The sequence below is a fragment of the Chionomys nivalis genome, chromosome 2, assembly GCF_950005125.1.
Source record: "Chionomys nivalis chromosome 2, mChiNiv1.1, whole genome shotgun sequence".
Classification (NCBI taxonomy): Eukaryota; Metazoa; Chordata; class Mammalia; order Rodentia; family Cricetidae; genus Chionomys; species Chionomys nivalis.
The window spans coordinates 29,487,023-29,509,168 of NC_080087.1; the positions used below are offsets into that span (position 1 = coordinate 29,487,023).

General features: G+C 43.6%; 1 protein-coding gene across 4 annotated transcripts; it reads right to left on the bottom strand.

Moving 5' to 3' along the window:
- Positions 1 to 368: 368 nt before the first annotated feature.
- On the bottom strand, positions 369 to 21,783 carry Ccdc28a (coiled-coil domain containing 28A). Of its 4 annotated transcripts, XR_009056663.1 has the most exons (7): positions 21,426 to 21,783; positions 19,465 to 19,664; positions 15,035 to 15,195; positions 10,952 to 11,106; positions 9,807 to 9,968; positions 7,366 to 7,388; positions 369 to 4,427 (listed from the first exon to the last, which is right to left on the bottom strand). XR_009056663.1 is itself a non-coding variant. In XM_057761476.1 (6 exons), exons 2-6 carry the CDS (start codon positions 19,620 to 19,622, stop codon positions 4,373 to 4,375), a joined length of 552 nt encoding a protein of 183 aa, XP_057617459.1. In that variant the 5' UTR covers positions 19,623 to 19,664; positions 21,426 to 21,781; the 3' UTR covers positions 369 to 4,372. The 4 variants fall into 4 exon arrangements, 1 of the variants encoding a protein (XP_057617459.1); XR_009056662.1 differs by having other exon boundaries at positions 7,366 to 9,968; XR_009056664.1 differs by having other exon boundaries at positions 7,366 to 9,968; positions 19,465 to 19,676.
- Positions 21,784 to 22,146: the final 363 nt, after the last annotated feature.

Consider the following 22,146-nt stretch of genomic DNA (forward strand, 5'->3'; position numbering starts at 1 on the left):
TCAAGAGTTAAAAGTCATTCTTGGCTACACAGTGAGTTGGATGCCAGCCTGAGCTACTTTAGACACGCATGCACGCACACACAGAAAATTAAGGAAAAATGCTACTTGTGTTGGTATATATAATTACTAATTTAAAGCTACAAAATCAAAACAAGAAATAACTGCACTATTTAAATTCACTCTGTTGCCCTAATTTTTTTTAACTTTCTCCACTCCTATTTCCCTCCCCCTGAAATCAGTGTTTTTAGAACACGATTTCCAAGGCTCCCGAGTAACACACAAGTTTCTGAGGACAGACCGCCACATGGGGATGTGCACACCACCGCTTGAATTGCATGAACTTGGATACAGATGCTGCCAGGAAACTGTTCTGATATTCAGAGCAATGTTTATTCATACGTACACCACCAGTACTTCTCAAAAGATAAACATTTAGCAATGGCATAATCATTCACCTTATTCATGAAATCATAGCATATGAAATATTAGAGCCACGAACCAGTCACTGTAGAGTCTTAGCCTCTTCTTTATTAGCCCTACAGCCCTTTCCCACATCTCTGGACTCCAAAGTAGCAAACAGAGCAAGATGAGTCAGAGGGGAGAGCTAGCCTGAGCTAATTTAGAGTCTTGTGAAAAATCAGTGTTTTCCAAAGCGCGGGAGCACGTCTTTCTACCCCAGGAGAGTTTGGAGGAGGAGGGAAGGCTTTAGTTGCCACTGCCCAACTCAAATCTGACCCTGCAGGGGTCCTCCAAGGCCATGGGGTCCCAAGGAAAAGACATTGCCAAGAAGGCAGGGGCTTTACCTCCGGGAAGTGGCCAAGGGGCTGAGCAGGGCTGCCGCAGACTCCTCTTGGCACAGTATAGTGCAATGGAGAGTCAGTTCTCCAGATCACAGACGGGGCAGGGACAGCCCCATCTCCATAGCGATGACAACACAGACCCGCCACCACGCCCCACACGTCCGACCCTAAGTAGATCCTGCTCAGTGCCGCGCTCCAGTGGTCAGTCTGGGTCTTTGCTGCAGGAGGGCTCTTAAGTCTCCTTCCTTAGGTTTTCTGGACTCAAGTTCTGGGTGATTTCTTTCGCTGGCGGTGGGAGGCGGTGACTGTCTGACCTCCAGGGTCTTGAAAGTCGCTGGGAGGTGACAGACACACAAAGCTGCTGTCTGTCAAGAAAGGCTTAGACACTGAAGCGAAGTTTGCTTAGCTTTACACAGCCAGCAATGATGAAGACCTGTGCTGGTAAGGGTGGCGTTTCTTAGCCTTTCTCGTGTTCATCTTTAGCAAATCCTTAGGAAACTTTAGAGTTTGCTTTATTTGCCAGAATTAGTTATGCAGGAGTTAGACATATGAACACCAACATGTTTCTGCGTCGATCAAAATGCCTTTGTCTATTGTGACACCTCCCTCTTGCCACTGCTTCTTTGTACTTAACGTGGCCAATTGCACAATAATTAAGTATGGGAAAGCTAACAATCCTATGAATGGGGGGTTGAACAAAACCCAAGTATGAAGGCTGAAAGGAAACACACAACTAAGTTTTAAAAAAAAAAGTTTGCTCTATACTAGGTTTTTGGAGATCATCTGTAATTCGATTTTTAAAAAAATGCAACAATTCTAACATCTTATGTTAAAAGGGTGGCCTTTATATATCAAGGATATGTAAATTAAAATTGAGATTATATCTTATTTTAGTCAGAATGGCTGTCATCAGACTAGCAGTGCTGAGGAGAACAAGGGGAAAGGGGAATGTTTACCACTGTGGCGGGAGTGTAAACTGGTGCAGCCACTAAGGAAATCTGTGTGGAGGTGTCTCCACAAGCTAAAATTAGAACTACCATATGACCCAACTGTACTACTTCTGGGCATACACTCAGAGGACTCTACAGCCTATCACAGGGACACCTGCTGCTCGAAATCAGTCTAGACAATGGCAGTTTGTGTAGATGTTAGGAAAAGGAAATCCTGACATTTTTCTGGAAAGTGGATGGGACTGAAGAATATGACAGAGAGGTAACCCAGGTCCGGAAAGACAGATGCCTCTCTCTCTCTCTCCTGTGTAGATCCTAGATGCACATCTTTTAGACCTGTGAGTTTTAGTTGAGGTCAGGAAGCTAGAATAGTGCACAGAGTCCGGGAGGCCTTAGACAGGGCGAATGCACAAAACAAATGTGACAAAGGAATGGGTAGCTTTGAGTGTTTCAGCAGGAGTGAGGGTTGGGGTGTGAGGGCGAGTCAAACACAATTAAGGATGTAAGAAAAGGCCAACTTCTTTGCAAACTAACTTAAAATAATTTTAAAAGGAGTTTGAACAGAGGTATCTTTAACAGACAATGTTCCCCCAGAAGACAGGGTTTTTAAATAAAAATTTGTCAGGTATGAGATACTTCCCTATGAATTACAGGTCAGAAAGAACCCAGAGGTACCCCAAATAACACATTATCATCATTGTTCTTTGTTGTCAACCATAGCTAAAAGTTAAGGCCCAATTGACAAATAGATAATTCAGATTGAAATGGATGTGCAAACTTCATCCCTGTAAGCTCGCTGTTACAGTGCTGGGCAGTGTTATATAGTCTGTGGGAGAGAAAAGCTATCAACAGACTACACACTATATACTACTACCCTGCTAAGCAAGATCTGCCTACTGGTGTAATAATGGCATGACTCTTGTGGAGTAACCAACAGCTTTTGGATTGGATTTGAGCCCTGCTACAAATGAGGAAATTCATGTGTTGTAATGTAAACCTGGTCAAAAGCCCATGGCTGGAGAAGTCATGGGTCCTGCAGGAGTACTGACTGTTCTTGTCAAATTGCTTTCTAAATATTTGTAAATTTTTCTATCCTTAGATTAGTGCTGCTCTTAACCTTAGTCAGAGCTTTGTTCAGCAGTGGGTAGCAACTGATTAATGTGTTCAGAGTAAGTGACTTTTTGAGTACTCAGCCCTAAACAAGCCATTTCTATCAGGTCCCCCAAGGCTCAGGGAACATCGCGGAAAAAAGCAGCAGAAAGAATGTAAGAGTCAGAGAATGGGAGGGATGCTGTGAAAGGCCATCTTCCAGACTTGACATGGTGATTGCACTAACGAGCTCAAGCCAGTCAGTATTCCCCACGGAGGAGAGAGGAGCTCATGAGGCACCAGTCACCCCTAGCTGAAGAGCTATTCACAGCTGATGGCTGTCGGGGCAGAGCCACTTTTCTTTAGGGGCGCGTCTGCTTGTAGGCTGCCCATGGATGGCCCAGGGCCATGCCCATATGGTTCACTAACTGGACCCCGTGAGTCATAAAAATAAAATTTAAAATGGACATGAATGTGGGAGAAGTACTACGGGGTTCAGGAGGACTGGAAGGAGGGTGTTGGGGGGCATAATCAAGACAATGGATATTCATAAAATTGTCAAGAATTTTAGAAAAAAGGGTGGCTGGTGTGGTTCAATGACACTGTTTGTCTAGTGCTCGCGAGATCGGGGCGTGACCCTCATCACTGAAACAAAGGGAGGGGAGTGAGGCTGTCTCCAGAGCTTTCCTGGCATTAGCCTCATGCGAGGCGTCTTTCATGCGTTTCTATTATCTCACACAGCCACCACCAGCTGGTAATCCTCACATGCTACATTGAAAATCAAAGTTGAGCTCAGCCCGCGTACATACACGCTAGAAAGCTAAGGGGAACTCAGCCCGCGTACATACACGTCAGAAAGCTAAGGGGAACAATGGGCATCCAAATCAGGCTCAAGCTTTACAGCCATGCACTTTCATTAGGCAGTATTTAAACATGCAAAGGCACAAAATCCTCATATTATATACACAGTTTCCTTTGGAGGACTGAACCCTTGTTTCCAGACTGAAGGAAGACCACCGGGTCTTCCAAACAGACAACAGAGACAATCATTTAAAACAATCACTTTATTAAAAATAGCGAATCTCACAAATACTTATTAAACATTTGTCACTGGCCATTGGGGAACACACCTGCGTGTGTACTGATTGTCTGACGTAAACTGAAGCTGGGCTGCCGCAGGAGGCCTGTGCACCACCACTGTGTGACCAGAGCTGGGTCAGTGTGGTGACCGCAGGAAGGACAATTCCTTCAGCCCAACCCAATGTTTAGCACAATGCATTTCAAGTATAACCCTTAAGGCAACAGAAGCACAGCAGCACAGCCCAGCGTCCCACTCCTCAAGGGCCCTGCAGCCAGGCCACGCCCCCCACGGTGAATGACAGCGAGCACATGGACTAGAAGCAGTGTGAGCACAATTGTTGCACTTGCACTCCATCACTTGAATTGTGTTGTGGGGATGATTCTGCTACTGGACTCGGCAAAAGCAGCGATGGCTGCTTCTCTGCAAACCCCCTGAACAGGCTGCACACTGCCTTAGCCGGTGGACGGATTGGGGACATCCTGTGCGTCTGCCAAATGCAGCTTCTGTCTGAATCCATCAGTTAAGAAGATTTTCATTTGAGAGTGAGTATTTCTTGTACATTTCAGGAATTTACACTCAGTAACCGGGAAACAGAAGCATGGGATGGGGGGAGGAGGGAGGGAGAGAGAGAGGGATGGTAATGGAGGCTTAAAGTGAAAGCTGGGATGTTGCCAACATGTCTGGACCGTAGTTCAATGTAGAGAATAATGCTATGTGTATAATTTGAAGCTTAAAAACATTTATTTAGGAGTCATGCAGCCTCACAGTCCAGATCCTCCTGCCTCAACCTCCAGTGCTGCAGTTACAGGAGCGCAGCAGCATTATGTCTGTGATGTAATTTTAATACAGCAAGAGTCATTTTCCTGACAAGGAACTAGTGAAAGCGAAACATGAGAAGACGAACGGGGTCAAGACGCCATTTCCCCACGTCTGGGGAAACAAGCTCCTTATAAAGTCAAACATGAAATAATTTATCACAACTCTGGAATCTTTATGTAATCTTAATCATCCTTCAAGAAAACTGAATGAAAACGGATTTCTGCATGAGCCCCTGTCCCCTTTCATGGCTACTGTTCATTTCCTCTTCGTCCTAAACTGTTTGCTGTTGCCTACCTTTCCAGGTCCAATTCCAACAGTGATCTGAGCACACTGAGGACAGCTGCGATCAGCAGTGCGCACTGGCAGAGTGCAAAGGCATGGCCGTCCCAAGTACTCTTGTCTAGTTGGGGGGGGGGGTGAGACTTAACACATGGAGCAATCATCAGACAGTAAAGTAAGGCAGAACGCTAGCTTACAGGTGCAAACCAAATACTTGATGGGAATGGTCAGCATGAGTGTCCCCTGTCTGACAGAGAGGAGGGGAAAGAAGGTCAGAGTGAGGAATCATAGCAAGAGTGACCAGGATGTGCTCAAGCCAGAGAACACAGTGGGAACAAGAACTCTAACATGATATATATGTTGTAAGAACCTGGAAAAAGTCTATAAAAAAACACGATGGTAAAAAAATAAAAATAAAAAAGCATTGGCAAGAGTCAATGTATAAAACCAGAGCTACAGGCAGTGAGGTAGAAGGACTCCTGCAAGTTCAAGGCCAGCCTGCGCCACACAGTGAGTGCTGGGCCAGCCTGCGCCACACAGTGAGTGCTGGGCCAGCCTGCGCCACACAGTGAGTGCTGGGCCAGCCTGCGCCACACAGTGAGTGCTGGGCCAGCCTGCGCCACACAGTGAGTGCTGGGCCAGCCTGAGGTGTAAAATGTGATCCTGGTTGAAAAGCAAAACAAGAATCAAAGAGAAAAAAGTGATGTTTTAAGAAAATTAATGTCAATGTCTGAAGTACAGAGTTTTAAAAGTTCCTATCACTGAGTTAAAAGGAAAAACAGGTGACATTAATTTAAATGTTATCTACTCAGATATATTTAAATTTAAAAACTTATTCACTGTGGGTAGGTGTCCATGCCACTGGGCATGTGGACAACTTTATGGAGCCCGTTCTCTCCCTTAATCTTCCAGAGTCAGGGTGATAAAACTCAGGTCACAGGCTGTGTAACGAGCACCTGCTGTCTCTATCCAGAAATAATTTTTTACAAGTTCCAATCAGGCCTGGTGGACATGAGCTCCAGTAACTCCAGCACTTGAAAGGCACAGGCAGGGGATGCTTACACGGAGGCCAGCCTAGGGTATCTAAGGGAGATCTTGTCTCAACCAAAATAAAATACCAGCAGCAATGGTTTCAATGAGCAATCCTAATTGAAATGTTTCATGTTTGACTTTTTTATGTATGAAATTTACTGTCCTTATTACAGTCAAAGTATATTTTAATTCTGACCTGCTAAACATGTCATATGCTCAATAGCCATAGAGTTAGTGGCTTCCATGTTTAATTTGAAGCTCAAGTCAGAACGTAAAATCAGAACACTGAAGAATTGGTTTCTAAGTGCCTGCAGTGTAGTGTGGAGAATGAAGGAAGGCTAGGAGCAGACGTGGTAAGAGCCGACACTCGACAGGAAAGGCAAGTGGGACTCATAATCATGTCCAAGCTCAAAGCAAAACACAGACTTAACTGCTGTTGCCACATGGCTGAGCAGTCAGTAAAAGCGTAAAATACAGCAGCATTCGGACTTGCTGCTCCAGCCTCTGCATGGGCTATGTAGTTTACAGCAGCATTCGGACTTGCTGCTTTATGCATGGGCTATGTAGTTTACAAATTTCCTCATCATACCACTACACAATACACAACCGCGCTGGTACTGAACAGGCCCTGAAGATGTTGAAGAACATGTGGGCTGTCACATTACTGAGTGTGAACATTTCAGAAGTCCTATCTCGCATCATTACTGTGTTCAAAGAGAGAGTGTCCTTCTCACATAAAAGCAGGTTGAAGGCAGGATTGTTTCCTGTTATTCTTGTGTATTAGCAATCATGTTGACAAATACATGAAAAAATAGAAAACTTCCTTAAGTCATTGCTTCAGACTGAAATATCAAAATCTACCTGTGACCTGACGTCCTCCTTCACGTTAATTCTAGACCGCACTAGCTTTGGCACGGAGACGCCACTACACAAGCTGTGGAGGACCCCTTGAATACTGTGCTTTAGTGGCACCTAAATTTCAATTTTATGCACCTTAAGTAATCATATTAAATATATCTTTGGATATCTGCCAGGTTAGTTTCAGAATCTAAGAGTCAAAATAATTCTTATAGTCCAATATGCAATTTTCATGACTTGAAAATAATTAAATTTGTTTTGAAAAAGTAAGTAAACAATATAAAACAAAAAACCAACCAGACACGGAATTTCAGCATGCAAAACCATGAAGCAATCTGATTTGGAAACTAAAAGAGAAGAGACATAGCCCTAGTAAATAAAGTAAGATATGACAGAAATTATTTACCCAGAACTATAGATTATGAACTTTACACTGTTCGTAGTAGGCAAAGGATACATAGAAGAATTCAATTCTTCTAACTGCAACACAAAGAAACAAATTGAGTATTAATTTTTACAAGATAAATATTAGTAGGTCATTGTTAACCATGTTTTAAAATAGCTTCATGTAGGTGTTCCTTTAACTGAAAGAAGAAACTATTTAAAAAGTTCTCAAAAAGCTTTCTAGGCTGGGAATTCCTTTGCACAAAATAACTATCAAGTAGCTGCAGTTTAGATTAAAAACCCCGAAGCGAGAACAGAAGCAAATGCTAAAGACTAGAGCGTTGGAAGCATTCCTAGAATCACGTATAATGGCAATAATTGCTACTGTGCTTGTATTTCTTATATTTTTGGTTGTGAGCCTAGCCTTTAACGGCTGAGCCATCTCTCCAGCCCTGTGCCTGTATTTCTTTTTGAAAGAGTCTCACTAGGCAGTGGTAGCATACATCTTTAATCTCAGCATAGGCAGGTGGATCTCTGAATTTGAGGCCAGCCTAGTTTATAGAGCAAGTTCCAGGACAGCCAGGGCTACACAGAGAAAACTGTTTTGAAAAATCAAAAACAAACAAACAAAAAACAGAAAGAAAAAAAAATCTCCATATATGGTCAGGCTGGTCTTGAACTCCAGAATGCTGGGATCATAGATGTATAACCGCTTGTTCTCTTAACAGAAATCGTATCATTATTGTGTGTGCTGTGTTGTTTGCATGTGAAGGCAGCACACATGTGAATGGAGCTAGTTCTCACCCTTGGCTCTTACATGAGTTCTAGGAAGTGAACTCAGGTACGGATTTCACCAGGCTCACACTGCGAGCACTTTTCCCTCCTCAGACATCTTGCTGACCCCTTGCCTAGCTTTTTTTTTTTTTAATTGCCATTTCTGTAGTCATAATCTTTGAAAACTTTATTATTTATAAAAATACTTACAAATATTTCAATTCTTGCCGGGCGGTGGTGGCACACGCCTTTAATCCCAGCACTCGGGAGGCAGAGGCAGGTGGATCTCTGTGAGTTCGAGGCTAGCCTGGTCTACAAGAGCTAGTTCCAGGACAGGAACCAAAAAGCTATGGAGAAACCCTGTCTCGGAAAAAAAAAAAAAAAATTCGATTCTTACTATAAAGTAGAATTTATCACCCCTTGTCTTGGTCTGTTTGGGCTTTTATTAAAAAAATCATTAAATTGGCATTTTGTAGAAAAAAAAGAGTCTCATTTCTGATGTCTCTAGAAACCAGCCATGCGCAATTAAGAAGCCAACAAAGCCCGAGTGTGGCCTTGTACAACGTCCTCACGAAACGGAAGCAGTGGATTATCTCTTTTCTGCCTCTTTTCCTCAGATACTAATCTCACTCCCGACCTAACGACCTTCCAAAACCCTGTCTCTTGTTGCACCAGGGTGAGGACTTAAAAGTATGAGTTCTAGAAAGATATAGGCATCCGACTACAGTATCTTTAATTTTAGAAGGAGAAATATAAAGTACAGAAATGCGGTCTGAGGCTGTAGCTTAGTAGTGGAGTGCTTGACTTGCATCCATGACACCCTAGGCTTCATCTCCAGTACCTCAAAACAGTTTAAAAACAAAGGAAGGTAGGCAGACAGGCTAATGAGACTTCACCGTTACCAAGAGCAACACTGGTGCAAGCCCTGCACTAGGCCTCCTGGTTTCAAAGTTAGTATTCCTTTTGCCAAAATGCAGTATTTTCCTAAGTGCACTAAAAGTACACAAACTAAGCTTATATTTAATAGAAATAAAGCATATATGAACTGAAATACTTGTGACACTGAATATTATATGGCAGATTTGGCCTTTAAAATACAGGCTTGAAGGGATTTTTGTTTTTGAGAGGCTGACTTTGAACTTGAACTCCTGTTCCTCCTGCATCCACTTCCCAAGTGCTGGGATTACAAACAGGCACCATTAATCTTCTAGGTTTAAACCTTTTAAAAGTATGCCTTTAATCCCAGCACTTGGGAGGCAGAGGAAATGGCTCTCTGAGTTTGAGGCCAGCTGGTCTACAGAATGAGTTCCAAGACAGCCAGAGCTACACAGAAACCCTGTTTGGACAATTACCTCAAACTTATTCAAAAAAAAGACAAGAAAAGCAGCAGAAACAAACTCTTGCCACTCCTGAAAATGAAGATAAGCTACATTGAAGTCAATTTTTACTTATTTTCCTTTCTTCTAAAAAGGTTTTGTGGATTCCTAAGTTCCTGTGTGTGCAACCTGCACATACGGAAGCCAAAGGTCAATGTTTCGTGTCTTCCTCCCTTACTTTTATCAGAGAGTATCTCACGAAACCTGGAGCTCACAAATTCGGCAAGAACTCAGGCCCTCACGCTGTTGTAGCAAGATCTTTGCTGACTGAGCCATCTTCCTAGCTGTCTAAAGATGGTTTTAAAGATTTATTTATTTTTATTTAACGGGTATGAGTGTTTTGCCCACATGTTAGCATGTGTACCACTTGTGTGCCTGGTGCCCTCAGAGGCCAGAAGAGGGCTTCAGATCCCCGGAACTGGAGCTAGAGACGGTTGAGGGCCGCCATGTGGGTGCTGGGAACAGAATCTGGGTCCTCTGCAAGGGCAGCGAGTACTTTTAGTCGCTGAGTCAGCTTTTCAGCTCCCTAAAAAAGGTTTTAAAGAGGCAAATTTACAAGACGTTATGGGCTGAGTTGTGCCCCACTCCATTCCCAACTCATGTCGGTCACAACATGTCAGAATATGTGGGCATGTGGGGACAGAACCTTTAAGCAGTAATCAGTCAAAATGAAGTCAATGGAGGGGGCCCTAATCCAATATGACTTTAACAAAGAAAGGAGTTGTAGGCCCATGTGCACAGGAGAAGACTCACAGAGGAGAACTGAAGCCTTAGGTGACACTGTGATCTCCAATTTCCAGCCCCCAAAACTGGGAGAAAATAAAGTTCTAGTTATGGTAGCCCTAAGCTGACAAATGTGGCAATGTGCTGAATTGCTGGAGGGACCAGTATGGCTCTATATTTACAAATATGTAACCACCCAAGCAGGCAAAAGGCTTCTGACTGGTGTCTTTGGTGGACTTATAATCCTCATATGAACAAGGTCTCTGTAAAATACAGGCCTTATATAATATAAATATAATAATACGTAAGTAAAAATGTACAGAAGCAAGCATTTCCTTTAGAAGTTTGCCAGGATTATGATAATACATGCTTCAACAAATCTAAGTTCAAGCATTTCTTAGATTGTATTTCTTTAAAGAGAGTCAAGTGTAACAAGAGATGAATTTTGAGGATACCACACTAAGAGAACCCCCACCCCATGAGGGTACACACTGCATAATGCCATCTGTAGAGGTGCACAGAGGCCAGTTCATCAAGATAGAAAATACATGAGTGGTTGCTAGGGCATTGGGAGGACAAGCTAAAGGACAGGCCTCTTTAGGGGGGTAAAGAAAATGTTCTAGAATTAGACGGTGGTAATGACTGCAAAACACTTTCTATATATGATCTCACATATATAGAATATATGAGTATATACAGTTAAAATTCTGATAGCTAAAATTTGAGTTGTGTTATGTGTGTACTGTTGCAAGAAGATGATTTTTAAACAGAGAGCACTCCACTCACGTCCGACAGAAGCCTGTCCAAGTTGGCGTCACTGGCTGCTTTCCGCTTATCCTCAGGAAGTTCCTCTAACTCCCCGTAGAGCTCCAAATTCAAGCGAGCTAATTTCTCCTGCATTCCCCGGACATGTTCCATCTGTTCTATGGAACATTCATTTCCTGGGGAACATTCCAGAACATTAACAAAGATTAGTGTTAAAGCCTATAACCCTCAAGGAACAGCTTTTAAACTCCAGGTGCGCAAAAGAAATCCAGTTTCTTTCTTTGTAAATTGCCTTGCTAATAACTGTTTTCTGGGTATAATCACAAATCCTTTATTTTTTTGAGACAGGGTGGCTAAGCTGGCTCAAACTCACAATCTTCCTGTTTTGGCCTCTTGTGTGTTGGGAGCAAATAAAATTATTGGCCAAGAAAACAATGACCAACAATGACTAAGAAATAATTCTGGGCCCTAAAATAAAATTATGCATAAAATTTTTTTAAAGTAAAAATCACTCCTTAAGTAGGGAAGATGTGTTCTTTTTCTTCCACTGTAACACTGTATATAGAAGCAATAACCATAATTATGTCCGTTTTGACAACTGCCAGGTGAACTGAAAAGCCAACATTTTGTAGTACTCTGAGTAAAATGAGGAATTCTCTGAGAATTTCAACCATAAATTACTTTTTTTCTTTACCAGTTATATATTCTTCCTTTAGGAAATATAAATGCAAGTATTTAAAGCATAATAATTATACATTACACAGTATAATATTTTCGATCATATACAAGACAGCTTTACTAAGGCATGGATCTCATGACTTCTTAAGTCCAGCACGGAGACTTTACCTGCCCAGAACAACTAATGTATATATATACACATGACATAGTCTATATCTTCATCTGGTCTAAGTGCGGCCTCGGCAATCTTTTGGTGCTCCAATGGGAAAACAAACAAAAACAAAACTACTTTTTTCCCCTAAATATACTGCAAAAGTATACTGTAATCCAGTTAAAGTGGAAATACAGTAGGAGAGGCATCATAAGTGTGCATATAAGCGTTTGCATCTCCTGAAGCTGTATTCCTGTGACAAGAGGAAGATGGGGAAGGAGAATGGTAGAGAGGCAGAGAGAAAAATGAATGGGCATAGAAATGAATGAATACAGAGATGTAGACCTAACAAAGAAAATGGAGAGGAAGACAGACCTAGCTGGCCTGCCAAGAGACAACAGAAGCCTCACAAGAGAAAAAGGACAAAGGACTTTGCTTTAAAGGACCAAAGATGGATCAGCAGCTAAGAAAGGCTTAGTGATTCCCTGGAGGGATCCATGAGAAAAGACCCAGTCCCCACATCTATCCAGATAAATGCCCACAGTTTCTGACAGAGAGGTGGTGGTGGGCTCTTAGACATTAAGCTGTAAAATAAAGCTAATGCTCCAGCAAGACAGAAACTGACTAGCAATGGAGTTTTCATGGCAACACTTACAGCCACAGGGCTGCGTGACAACACAGGGAAGGAAGGACTTCAATCCAACACAGTCACCTGACCTTAAGGGAGGAAGCAAAGTAAAAGAGGTCCAGAGATTGCCACTGAGAACAAGTGAACGGGGAAGAGAGGAAGAAGTGAAAACATTCTGGGATACCATGTTGTTGGGGTGCAGTGGAGCATGAGATGGGGGAACATGTCTGTGAAGTAAATAATGCTTACTTATTTGGAGTCAGGGGCTCCTATTAATTCAGTCTGGCCTTAAAGTCATGATTCTCCTGCCTCAGCCGCCCCAGTACTGAGATTACAGGCCTGAGTCCTTGACAGTATAAGCATTACCAAGAAAGACCCAGAAACCACAAGAAGAGAGATGTGAGTACAGAAAACTCCAGCACTTACAGGACCAAATAAGATACCCCAACATCTGTAGACATAAATATATTTGGAAAAATAAGTTTGAAAAGTGTACTGTTTATGTGTAAGACATACAAAGGGCTCCTAACAATGACAAAGTAAGAAATTACCAAACTAGCCGGGCAGTGGTGGAGCGCACCTTTAATCCCAGCACTCGGGGGCAGAGGCAGGAGGATCTCTGTGAGTTCAAGGCCAGCCTGGTCTACAAGAGCTAGTTCCAGAACAGGCTCCAAAGCTACAGAGAAACCCTGTCTCGAAAAACCAAAAAAAAAAAAAAAAAAAAAAAAAGAAAGAAAGAATTACCAAACTAAAAACTATGTAAAGATCCTGAAAAGAACAATCCAACTAGTAGACAAGTAGACACAGAAATTCAAATTTGATGACCATTAAAAAAAAATTACACTAGCTGGGCGGTGGTGGCGCACACCTTTAATCCCAGCACTCGGGAGGCAGAGACAGGCGAATCTCTGTGAGTTCGAGGCCAGCCTGGTCTACAACAGCTAGTTCCAGGACAGGAACCAAAGCTACAAAGAAACCCTGTCTCGAAAAACCAAAAAAAAAATTTCACTTGACTGGCAAAAAATTAAAAGATAATATCTACTATAGGAAACTTCTATTAAAATAAAATTAGGGCTGGGTGTGGTGAACCACTCCTCTATTTCAGCCTTGGAACCTGGAGACAGGAGGAGGATCAAGAATTCATGAGCAGCCTACGCTACATAATGAATTCAACGGTAGCCTACGATACATGAGTTCCTGCCTCAAAAGGGGAGACAGAAGATCATGAACGCCAGGATAGTCAGGCTACGTACAGAGTGAGACACTTTCAAAAATCAAAAGGAAATTGAACGCACTAAGTTTAAATTGGTTTAACTAATAAAGACTTTCCCTATTATTTTAAATAAATTATATGATATGGTTTTGTTTTTCAGAAATAAATTAGGTTGCTTTCTAAAGAAGAAAGGGGCATACAAGACCATACATAGGGATGAAGAATCTAATTTCAACAAGCACTTCAGGACGGTTATTCCATAACAGTATCCTACTTTAACATTTCCGCTCATCTTCCCTTGTGTGTGTACCTAAGTGTAAGCGTGGTGTTACATAGGATGCAGGAGTGCACCTGTGCATGCCGGCGTGCAGAAGCCAGAGAGGAGGATGTCAGCTGTCCTGTCCATCACTCTGCCTTACTCCTTTAAGACCAGGTCTTTCTGAGAACCTGGACCAAGGCTGACAGCCAGTAAGCTCCAGAAATCTGCTTCCCGTATCTCTGGGTTCCAGGTCTGCCTGTGCCCATGCCCAGCTTTTAACACAGGTGCTGGGGTACAAACCCAGGTCCTGATGGCTGGACAACTAGCTGTCTTACCCACTAAGCCATCTCTTATCCACTAAGCCACCTCTCTGGCCCTAAAAACTCCCTTTTAAAAATTCCCCCAATAATTTTAGGGAGCAAATTATATTCCATGACAATAAAATCTAAAATTCTTAAATTTTATGTCTCTGTATTTTATGGTTCCCTTCTCTCCCTCTTCCTGAACACTGAGTGTGTGTTCCTGTGTATTTGTTTCTGAGGCAGGTCTCAAGTAGCACAGGTTGCCTCCAAAGTCACTGCGTAGCTGAGGATGTCTCTGAACTGTCTAGCTCTCCTGCCTCTATTTCCCGAGAGGTAGGATTAGAGATGTGCGCTACTGTGCTTGGCTTTCTGTAGTGCAGGTGTCAAACCAAGGACTTTGTAAAACACTAGGCAATCTACCAACTACCAACAAAGCCACATCCTTAGCCCTCTCTGGGCATGCTTGTCCTGAGACACAGTCTCAGTAGCCCAGAATGGCTTCAAACTCTCTAGGTAGTTGAGGATGACCTTGGACCTCTCATCCTCCTGCCTCTACCTTCTAGATACTGGGATTACAGGCATGAGTCACCACAGCCAGTGTTCCTTCGCTTTTTAATAAAAGAAAAAGATACTTTCAGAGCCCCTCAAACAACAGGTAGGTGGATGGTGCTGAAGAATGACACCCAAGGATCATTTTGCTTTCACACACACACACACACACACACGCACGCACGCACACAAGCACGCGCACACACACACACATACACACACAAGAACATACCAAACAAAAGGACAAAAGGAAGAATGAGACACTGCAGAACACGGGATGTAACATCCTCAAGAAAAAGCATGGAGAGCCCACCATTGTCTTACCAAACGCCTGCAGCTTCCCCGAGTGGAAATCATTTAGCAGACTGAGGAGCCCGCGCTCCATCTCCTGGACATCGGAGACATCTGTGAGGAAGGAGTGCTGGATGGGGGTGGACTGAGCCCCCTTCCCTTCTCCTGGAGGCTTGTTCTTTTCTTTCACCACTCTGCAGAGAAGACGCAACTGACCTCGGTTAGATCTTCCAGACTGTTCTAGATTAAACGCCTGCTTCACTTCTCAGTTACATAAATGTACATTTCTTAAAAACAGGAAATCAGAAAAGAGTCAATACTAAGTCTGAAACCTCGAGCCAACAGCAAATGAAAACAGGTGGTGAAAAATCCCAACTATATAAAGTGTAGCCATTGAGAAACGTAGAAAGTTTGGTTGCTACGTTTATGCAGTGCTAAATTTGTTAGACTGAAAAGGTATTGAAAAGAAAATTGGTAAATCTTTTCAGGGTCCTAATTTGTATATCTCATTTCTCAGTAAAACACACCACACATTCTACTTTGTTTTTGTTTTCCAAGACAGGGTTTCTCTGTGTAACAGTCCTGGCTGTCCTGGAACTTGTTTTGTAGACCAGTGTGGTCTCAAACTCACTGAGATCCACCTCCTTCTGCCTCCCCAAGTGCTGGGATTAAAGGTCACTACTATTGCCTGGCTACACACTCTACTTTCTAAATGGTATTCTTGAACTTTTTATAGCTGGGTGAGTAGTTCTGGGCTCCTGCTCTGAAGACAGCATACCAAGAGTGCTTGGGCTTAGGAAAGAAACATTTAAAACACAAACTCAAGCACCTGGTAGCATCCTGAATTCTGCCACCTTCCTTGGAGCACCTCATGCAGCTGGCTGAGTAATGTAATATAACATCGCTATTGCTCTCCTTAGCCACTGCCACCACCTTGTATCTTGACCTAACAGCTCCCTACACCTTCTCAGATGGGCCACCTGGTACTGTGTATGGTCGTTAGTCCCCTTTCCTTCCCCATGAAGCAGACAAGTTCATTTCCAAATAATGCCGGTCGTATCACTTAATCCTTCAAGAGCAAAGGCTGGTCTTAATCCAATACTCTTAAGAAACCCTACTTTCCTTGGGTGTGGCTGTTCAAAGCTTTAATCCCAATGCAGAGGAAGGAGGCAGAGGCAGGGGGATAACCAGCCTGATTTACATGAATCCAAGGACAATGAGGGTCACCTAGTGAGACCCAGTTTCAAATAAAACAACCAGTCAGTCCCTAACCATATTAGCCTCCTAGAAGCACATTGGTCATCTTCTTATCTGAGTCCTGGTCCTACATTCAGATCCTTCACTTCCCACCATCTTTGCCAGGACTCTGCTCACAATCCCTTCAAGCCTCAGTCTAGCTGCGATTTCCCCAGAAAGGCACCTGGGAACCTTTGATTAATTCTTATCACATGCATCGGCATACACCAGCCTCTCAGACACCACAGAGATAGCGCCACACACACTCCTATATAAAAACAGGAGAAACAGGAGTTCACGAGGCACAGAGCCAGCCAGGCTTCTAAAGGCGATGCCCAAGTAAGGGTTAAAATGCCAAAGGGGTTGGCATTAGCATTAACTAGTACTGTAGGTTCTGGATTCAGTCCTCCACCTACGGAGACGCAGTACTTGATTTTGACATAATAATGGATGAAGACTTCATCCCCACAACTATACTTACAAAGATAAGATAAACAGGGCATGTGTATGTGCACATACATCTTTGTGTGAGGTTCTGGGAGTGTAAGCCCATGGATGGGGTTGGGTGAAGAAACTAACAACTCCTAAGAAATTTAGAATTCAGGCTGGAGAGATGGCTCAGTGGTTAAGAGCACAAGCTGCTCTTCCAGAGGACCTGGGTTCAATTTACAGCCTCCACCTGGCAGCTCACACCTGTCTAACTCCAGTTACAGTGGATCCAACACTCTCTCTTCTGACATCCACAGGTACCAGGCACGCACAAACAGACTTAAAGACAAAACACACATATGAATAAAATGAAAATTTAAAAAAATTGGAACCTGGAGTGATGGTGTACAGCTTTAATCTGAGCATTCTGGGGGAAGGGAAGAAGAGAGAGTTCTACGTGTTCAAGGCCAGCCTAGTCTACACAGTGATTTCCAGGCCAGCCATGGCAACATAGCGAAGTACTTCTCAAAAACAAAAAAAAAAAAAGAGAAAATAAATTTAGAACTCATAGTCTGTCAGTTCTTCACAAGGAAAGGTTTGCATATTGTGTGTGTGTTATGCAGTGCGTGCATGTACATGTGTGTGCATGTGATGCGGGATTAACCTCTGTATGCTGTGAATATGTTTTATTACCATTGTTAATAAAGAAGCTGCTCTGGCCTCTGGCAGGGCACAATATAGCGGGGCAGGAAATCCAAGCAGAGATAGAGGAGGAAAGAAGGCAGAGTCAGGGAGATACCATGTAGCTGTCCAAGAAGATGTAAGTTAACAAACCATGAGCCTCGTGATAAAAAATAATAGAAATGGGTTCATTTAAGATGTAAGAGTTAGTTAGAAATATGCCTGAGCCATCAGGCAAACAGTGTTGTAATTAATAGTTTTCGTGTGATTATTTGGGTCTGGTGGCCGGGAAACAGAAGCACACTCTCTGTTTACATGGATGAATGTGGGGTGGCCAGAGGTTGACGTCAGGTAGACACATCTTCCTTTGTTGCTTTCCACCTTATTTTTCGAGACAGACTCTCTCATCAAACCTGGAGCTTGCCACGTTGGCTAGACTGCATCAACAACAAGCCCCAAGGATTCCTATGTCCACAATGATGGTGCCGTATTGGGACCATTTGGAGTTCTGGCCTCCAGCTGCTCTTCCCTGCTAGAGATCTTTACTTTCCTTCTGATTTGAGTTACTGAAAGCTGTGTCAAAGTTGTTTACCAGCTCTGCTTCACGAGCACGTGTTGCCTTGCCTTGAGGATCAGAGGATAAGGTTTTCACCTGTTGGCCCTCCTGACTGTGTTGGGTAGATAAGCCTCCATGGTGCTAATGAATAAAGAGCTTCTTACCAGTGACTAGAGGTCCGTGTCTCTATCTGTCTGTGTGCATTTGTGTGTTTCTACCTCCAGCCCCTTGCCCGAAGCTCGCAAACTGTATGGTAGCGCATAGAGCATAGACAGACGGTGTGTGCTGCAGTGCTGAAGTCCAGATGTACACTGCCACACCTTGATTTTTCACAAGGACGCTGGGGATCCAACTCAGATCCTCATGCATGTGTACCGAGCTCTTTATCTGAGCGATCCCCAGTTCCAAGGCCTGTGTTTTTATACCAGTATTTCATATGGTATTAAATGACATCACTCAGATCCTTACCTCTGCTTCCTTTTACTGTCATGAAGACCATGAGAGAAAGCAACCTGGAAAGAAACTGAATCAGAGCCCACGCAGGGACTCTGTTGACTGGCTTGCTCAGCCTGCTTTCTTATACAACCCAGAAGCACTTTCTCAAGGGTGGCACTACCCACAGCGGGCCAGGCCATCCCACATTAATAAATAATCAAGAAAATGTCCTACAGAATTGCCTACAGGCCAATCTGATGGAGGCACTTCTTCAGCTGAAGACCCAGCTGACTCTGGCAGGTGTCAAGTTGACAAGAAATACCACAAGTACTCTCCATGACCTCACCTGTGAGATTATCACGTGAAGACCCACTCCTGCTGATCCAGAATGTGCAGCTTAAAAAGATCCCACAATCCCCCTACTCTCTTTAAAAGTAGAGAAAAATCCACTATAGATTTTATGGTTTCTGTGTAGCAAATGTATTTTTCTCATTCTTTAAAATTTGCAAGTTTTTATCTACTAGGTAACTTCACCAGGTAACAGAAGAAAAGAGGCATACACTACAAAACTCTTTACTAATATTTGTTTCCTTTATGCATATGTACATCTGTGCAGGAGGGTGTGCATGGTCGTGTGGTTGCGTCTGTGTGTGTGTGCAGGCATGTGGAGGTCAGAGGGTACTCTTAGATCTCATCTCCAGGGGCGCTTTCTTTGAAGTCAGCAAGTAAAGTAGACTGTCTGGTCAGCAAGCCCCAGGACTCCTCTTGTGTTCCCTAGGATGGGATGACAGGAATGAGCTACCATTCCAGGTATTTTTATGTGGGTTCTAGGGATGAAACTCAAGCCTTCTGGTTTGTAGGACCAGAGTTTTAGCAACTGATTGAGCTCTTCAGAGCCAACAACCCCTTTCTGAATATTTATTCACATGAAACTCTCATAGTCATTGCTTTTAGAGTCAAAGCCTGGGCTGAGACTGTAGCTCAGAGGTAGAACATTGGATTTGCGAGGACCCGGGTTTAATCTGCAGCACTGGGAAGATTCAAACCACAAGAGGAAAAGAGGCTGGACAGAGAAGATAACTACTTATTAGCACATTACTGTGAAATGTCAAAGACAAGAACTCACCTCTTTAATTTTGGCCGCTGGGATGTTGACTGTGCCGTGGGATTTGAAAAGCCTGTGCTCTTACTAGCTGGGATGGCATTTTTTTTGGCATTGACAACCTGAGTAGAGTGGGCACTGAAAGACTTGGGACTCTTCCTCTTCGCTTTCCGCTCTTCCATTGCTTCAAATTCTTTGTGGCATCAACGGCAGCTTCATAAGACCTAAGTAGGGAACTATCGTGATTATAGCTATAAGCTACAATATGTAAAGAGAGAGACAAAGGCACATTCCACAGGCCAAAAGAGCAAGAATCTCAAGTCATTAAGTTAGAACAAGGAATCCCTTATGTCTAATCTACTTTGCTAGTGCACATAAAGATCTTTATGAAAACTGTCTAATCTTTTTTAGCATTTTCTCTCATCACACATCTAAGCATCTACTGATTCTCCTCCACAAGCCAGGCACTGCTGTCAGTCCTGGGGAAACAATAACGAATAAGACAAAGCCCTTAATCTCAAGAAGTCACCATTACATAAGGTGGCCAGTATAAGCCAATCACCTATGCAAACCCGCAGCCTCACTGAAGCTTTAGCTGGCCTTTCAATCTCCCTTCCAAACCAGACTCAAACAGATGCATCGGAAGTCTAAACTGCAACTTTAAGGCTTATGTCACGTACACTAGATTGGTATGCTATGCACCACTGTAGAGTTTTTTCAGCCCTTGCTCTGTACAGCAGCCTGGCCTGGAACTCCCAGAGATCCACCTGCCTCTGTCACCTGAGTGATGGGATTAAAGGTATCAAAAGTGTGCACCACCTCACCTTTTCTTTTTGAGGAAAAGTTGGGCTCTATGTTTCTGGTTGGTTGAGAAATTACTATGTAAGTCATGCTAGTCTCCAGCTTGTGATGACGTGCCCCCTCTGTTCCCAAGTGTTGGGATGATGGGCATTTGTCATTAGACTGACTGTTTAGGTTTGAGTTTTTCCTAATTCTATTGTTAACTAATCACAAAGCCGTCAGAAACATACCTATTCATTCCTTCAAATTGTTAATTGCATTATGAATGTCAGGTCTTAAAAAAAATTACCGTCGGGCTTGAGAGACAGCCCAGCAGTTAGGAGCCATTGGCTGCTCTTCCAAAGGACTCATTCGATTTCCAGAGCCAACAACGTGTCTTTCAACAGTCTGTAACTTCAGTTCCAAGCTATCCAATGCCCTCTTCTGGCCTCCAGGGGCACTGTATGCAAACGGTGCATAGACATCCAAGCAGGCAAAACATTCATACACGGCCATTACATTTACCATTTAAAAGTGTTGAATTCAATCCTGCCGCGACTGTTTTAAAAGTCAGAAGCCGTCTTGGGAATTAAAAAGACAATGTTGAATTTTTGTTTCTTGTTTTTGTTTTGCTATCTAATAGATGGCTTTCTTGGGAAAGGGCCCAACATCCAGTCTCTAATCTCAGACACCAATAGTGAATACACTTGACTTAGTTGCTAATTGCTTAGCATGTAATACAGATTAAAAAGAAATTTAAAGATGACAAAGCGGGTCTCCAAGAGGTGAGGCTCTGTATAATTCACGATACATATAAACACACTAACCTTTAATCCTAAGGGTGCTAATACACATTTGGTGACAGAAGAAAAAAAAAACAGTTAATACGTAAAGCATCGCAAATAAACCAATGGTCTCCCAGGGAGCAAGCTTGAGATTTACTCAATTCTGAAGGATAATATCTGTCCCAAAACCTGAAATCCTAAGCAAGCACCAGAGACCGTTCTAGAGAGGGCAAACTGCTGCTCATGGTTGAATGTTAGGCTTTGCTTCTAACCAGGACCACAGGGGCGGCCTCTGGTCTGCTTTCATTTCCCTTCCGCAACCCACGCAGTGATGACCAATCACTACCCAGCAGTGACCGGAGCCGGTGCTGAAGGGCCCGAAGGAGTAGGTTGCGGGAGTCCCCTCATCCCATTACATACCGTAGGAAGAGGTTATGGTCCTTTTCCTCAACTGGAAAAGGTCAGAGAGCGTCCAAAGCCTCTGCTACAGCTGCAGCAAGAGTCCCGGTCACCAGCTTGGGACCCGCGCCTCCGCAGCACCCTTTGTTTACGGAAGTGATGTAATCGGTGCGGAGCTCTCTGTGAGGCGGAAGCCACGCCCCTACAGGGTCCCTTAGCCTTGCTCGCATCCCCGTCCTGGGCTCAGTGCGCCCATAGCCGACTTCAGGTACGGCTCCAGCGGCCACGGGAAAGAGAAGTTATTTCTGGCCACGCCAAGTCTGCTCCTGCGACGGCCCCGAATTGGCAGTATAGTGTCCTCACCGGAAGCGGCTAGCCACCACGGTGAATGACCGCCCCCGTACACTGCAATTCCCAGCATGCCGTTCGAGCACACCTGAGGGAGGAGCCTATTGTCACCCTAGCAGCGGATCCAAGCCTCGGATTGGCTATCTTGAGTGTGGCCTGAAAAGCTGTAGGCAGATGAGCCACTCGGATGCTGAGCCTCCAAGTGGGAGTCTGTAAATAGCTAGTGTCCGAGCACTGCGGTTCTTTGGGGGCAGTTGGGTTTGTTTATGCTGTCAGTGTGTCGGCGTGTCTGTGTGCCTGAGTTTTCTTTTTGACAGGTTTCGTTCGGCCGAGACTGCTGTAGAACTAGTTATATTGCTGAGATGTCCTTGAACCCTTGATTGTCCTGCCAGCA

Excerpts from the sequence above, each read along its gene's own strand:
- Ccdc28a (XM_057761476.1), bottom strand. The coding sequence starts at position 19,622 with ATGGAAGAGCGGAAAGCGAAGAGGAAGAGTCCCAAGTCTTTCAGTGCC. Across the intron at positions 11,107-15,034 it reads GGGGAAGCTGCAGGCGTTTG|GAAATGAATGTTCCATAGAA; the intron begins GTAAGACAATGG and ends AATGTTCCCCAG. Across the intron at positions 7,389-10,951 it reads TGGACAGGCTTCTGTCGGAC|TTAGAAGAATTGAATTCTTC; the intron begins GTGAGTGGAGTG and ends TTTGTGTTGCAG.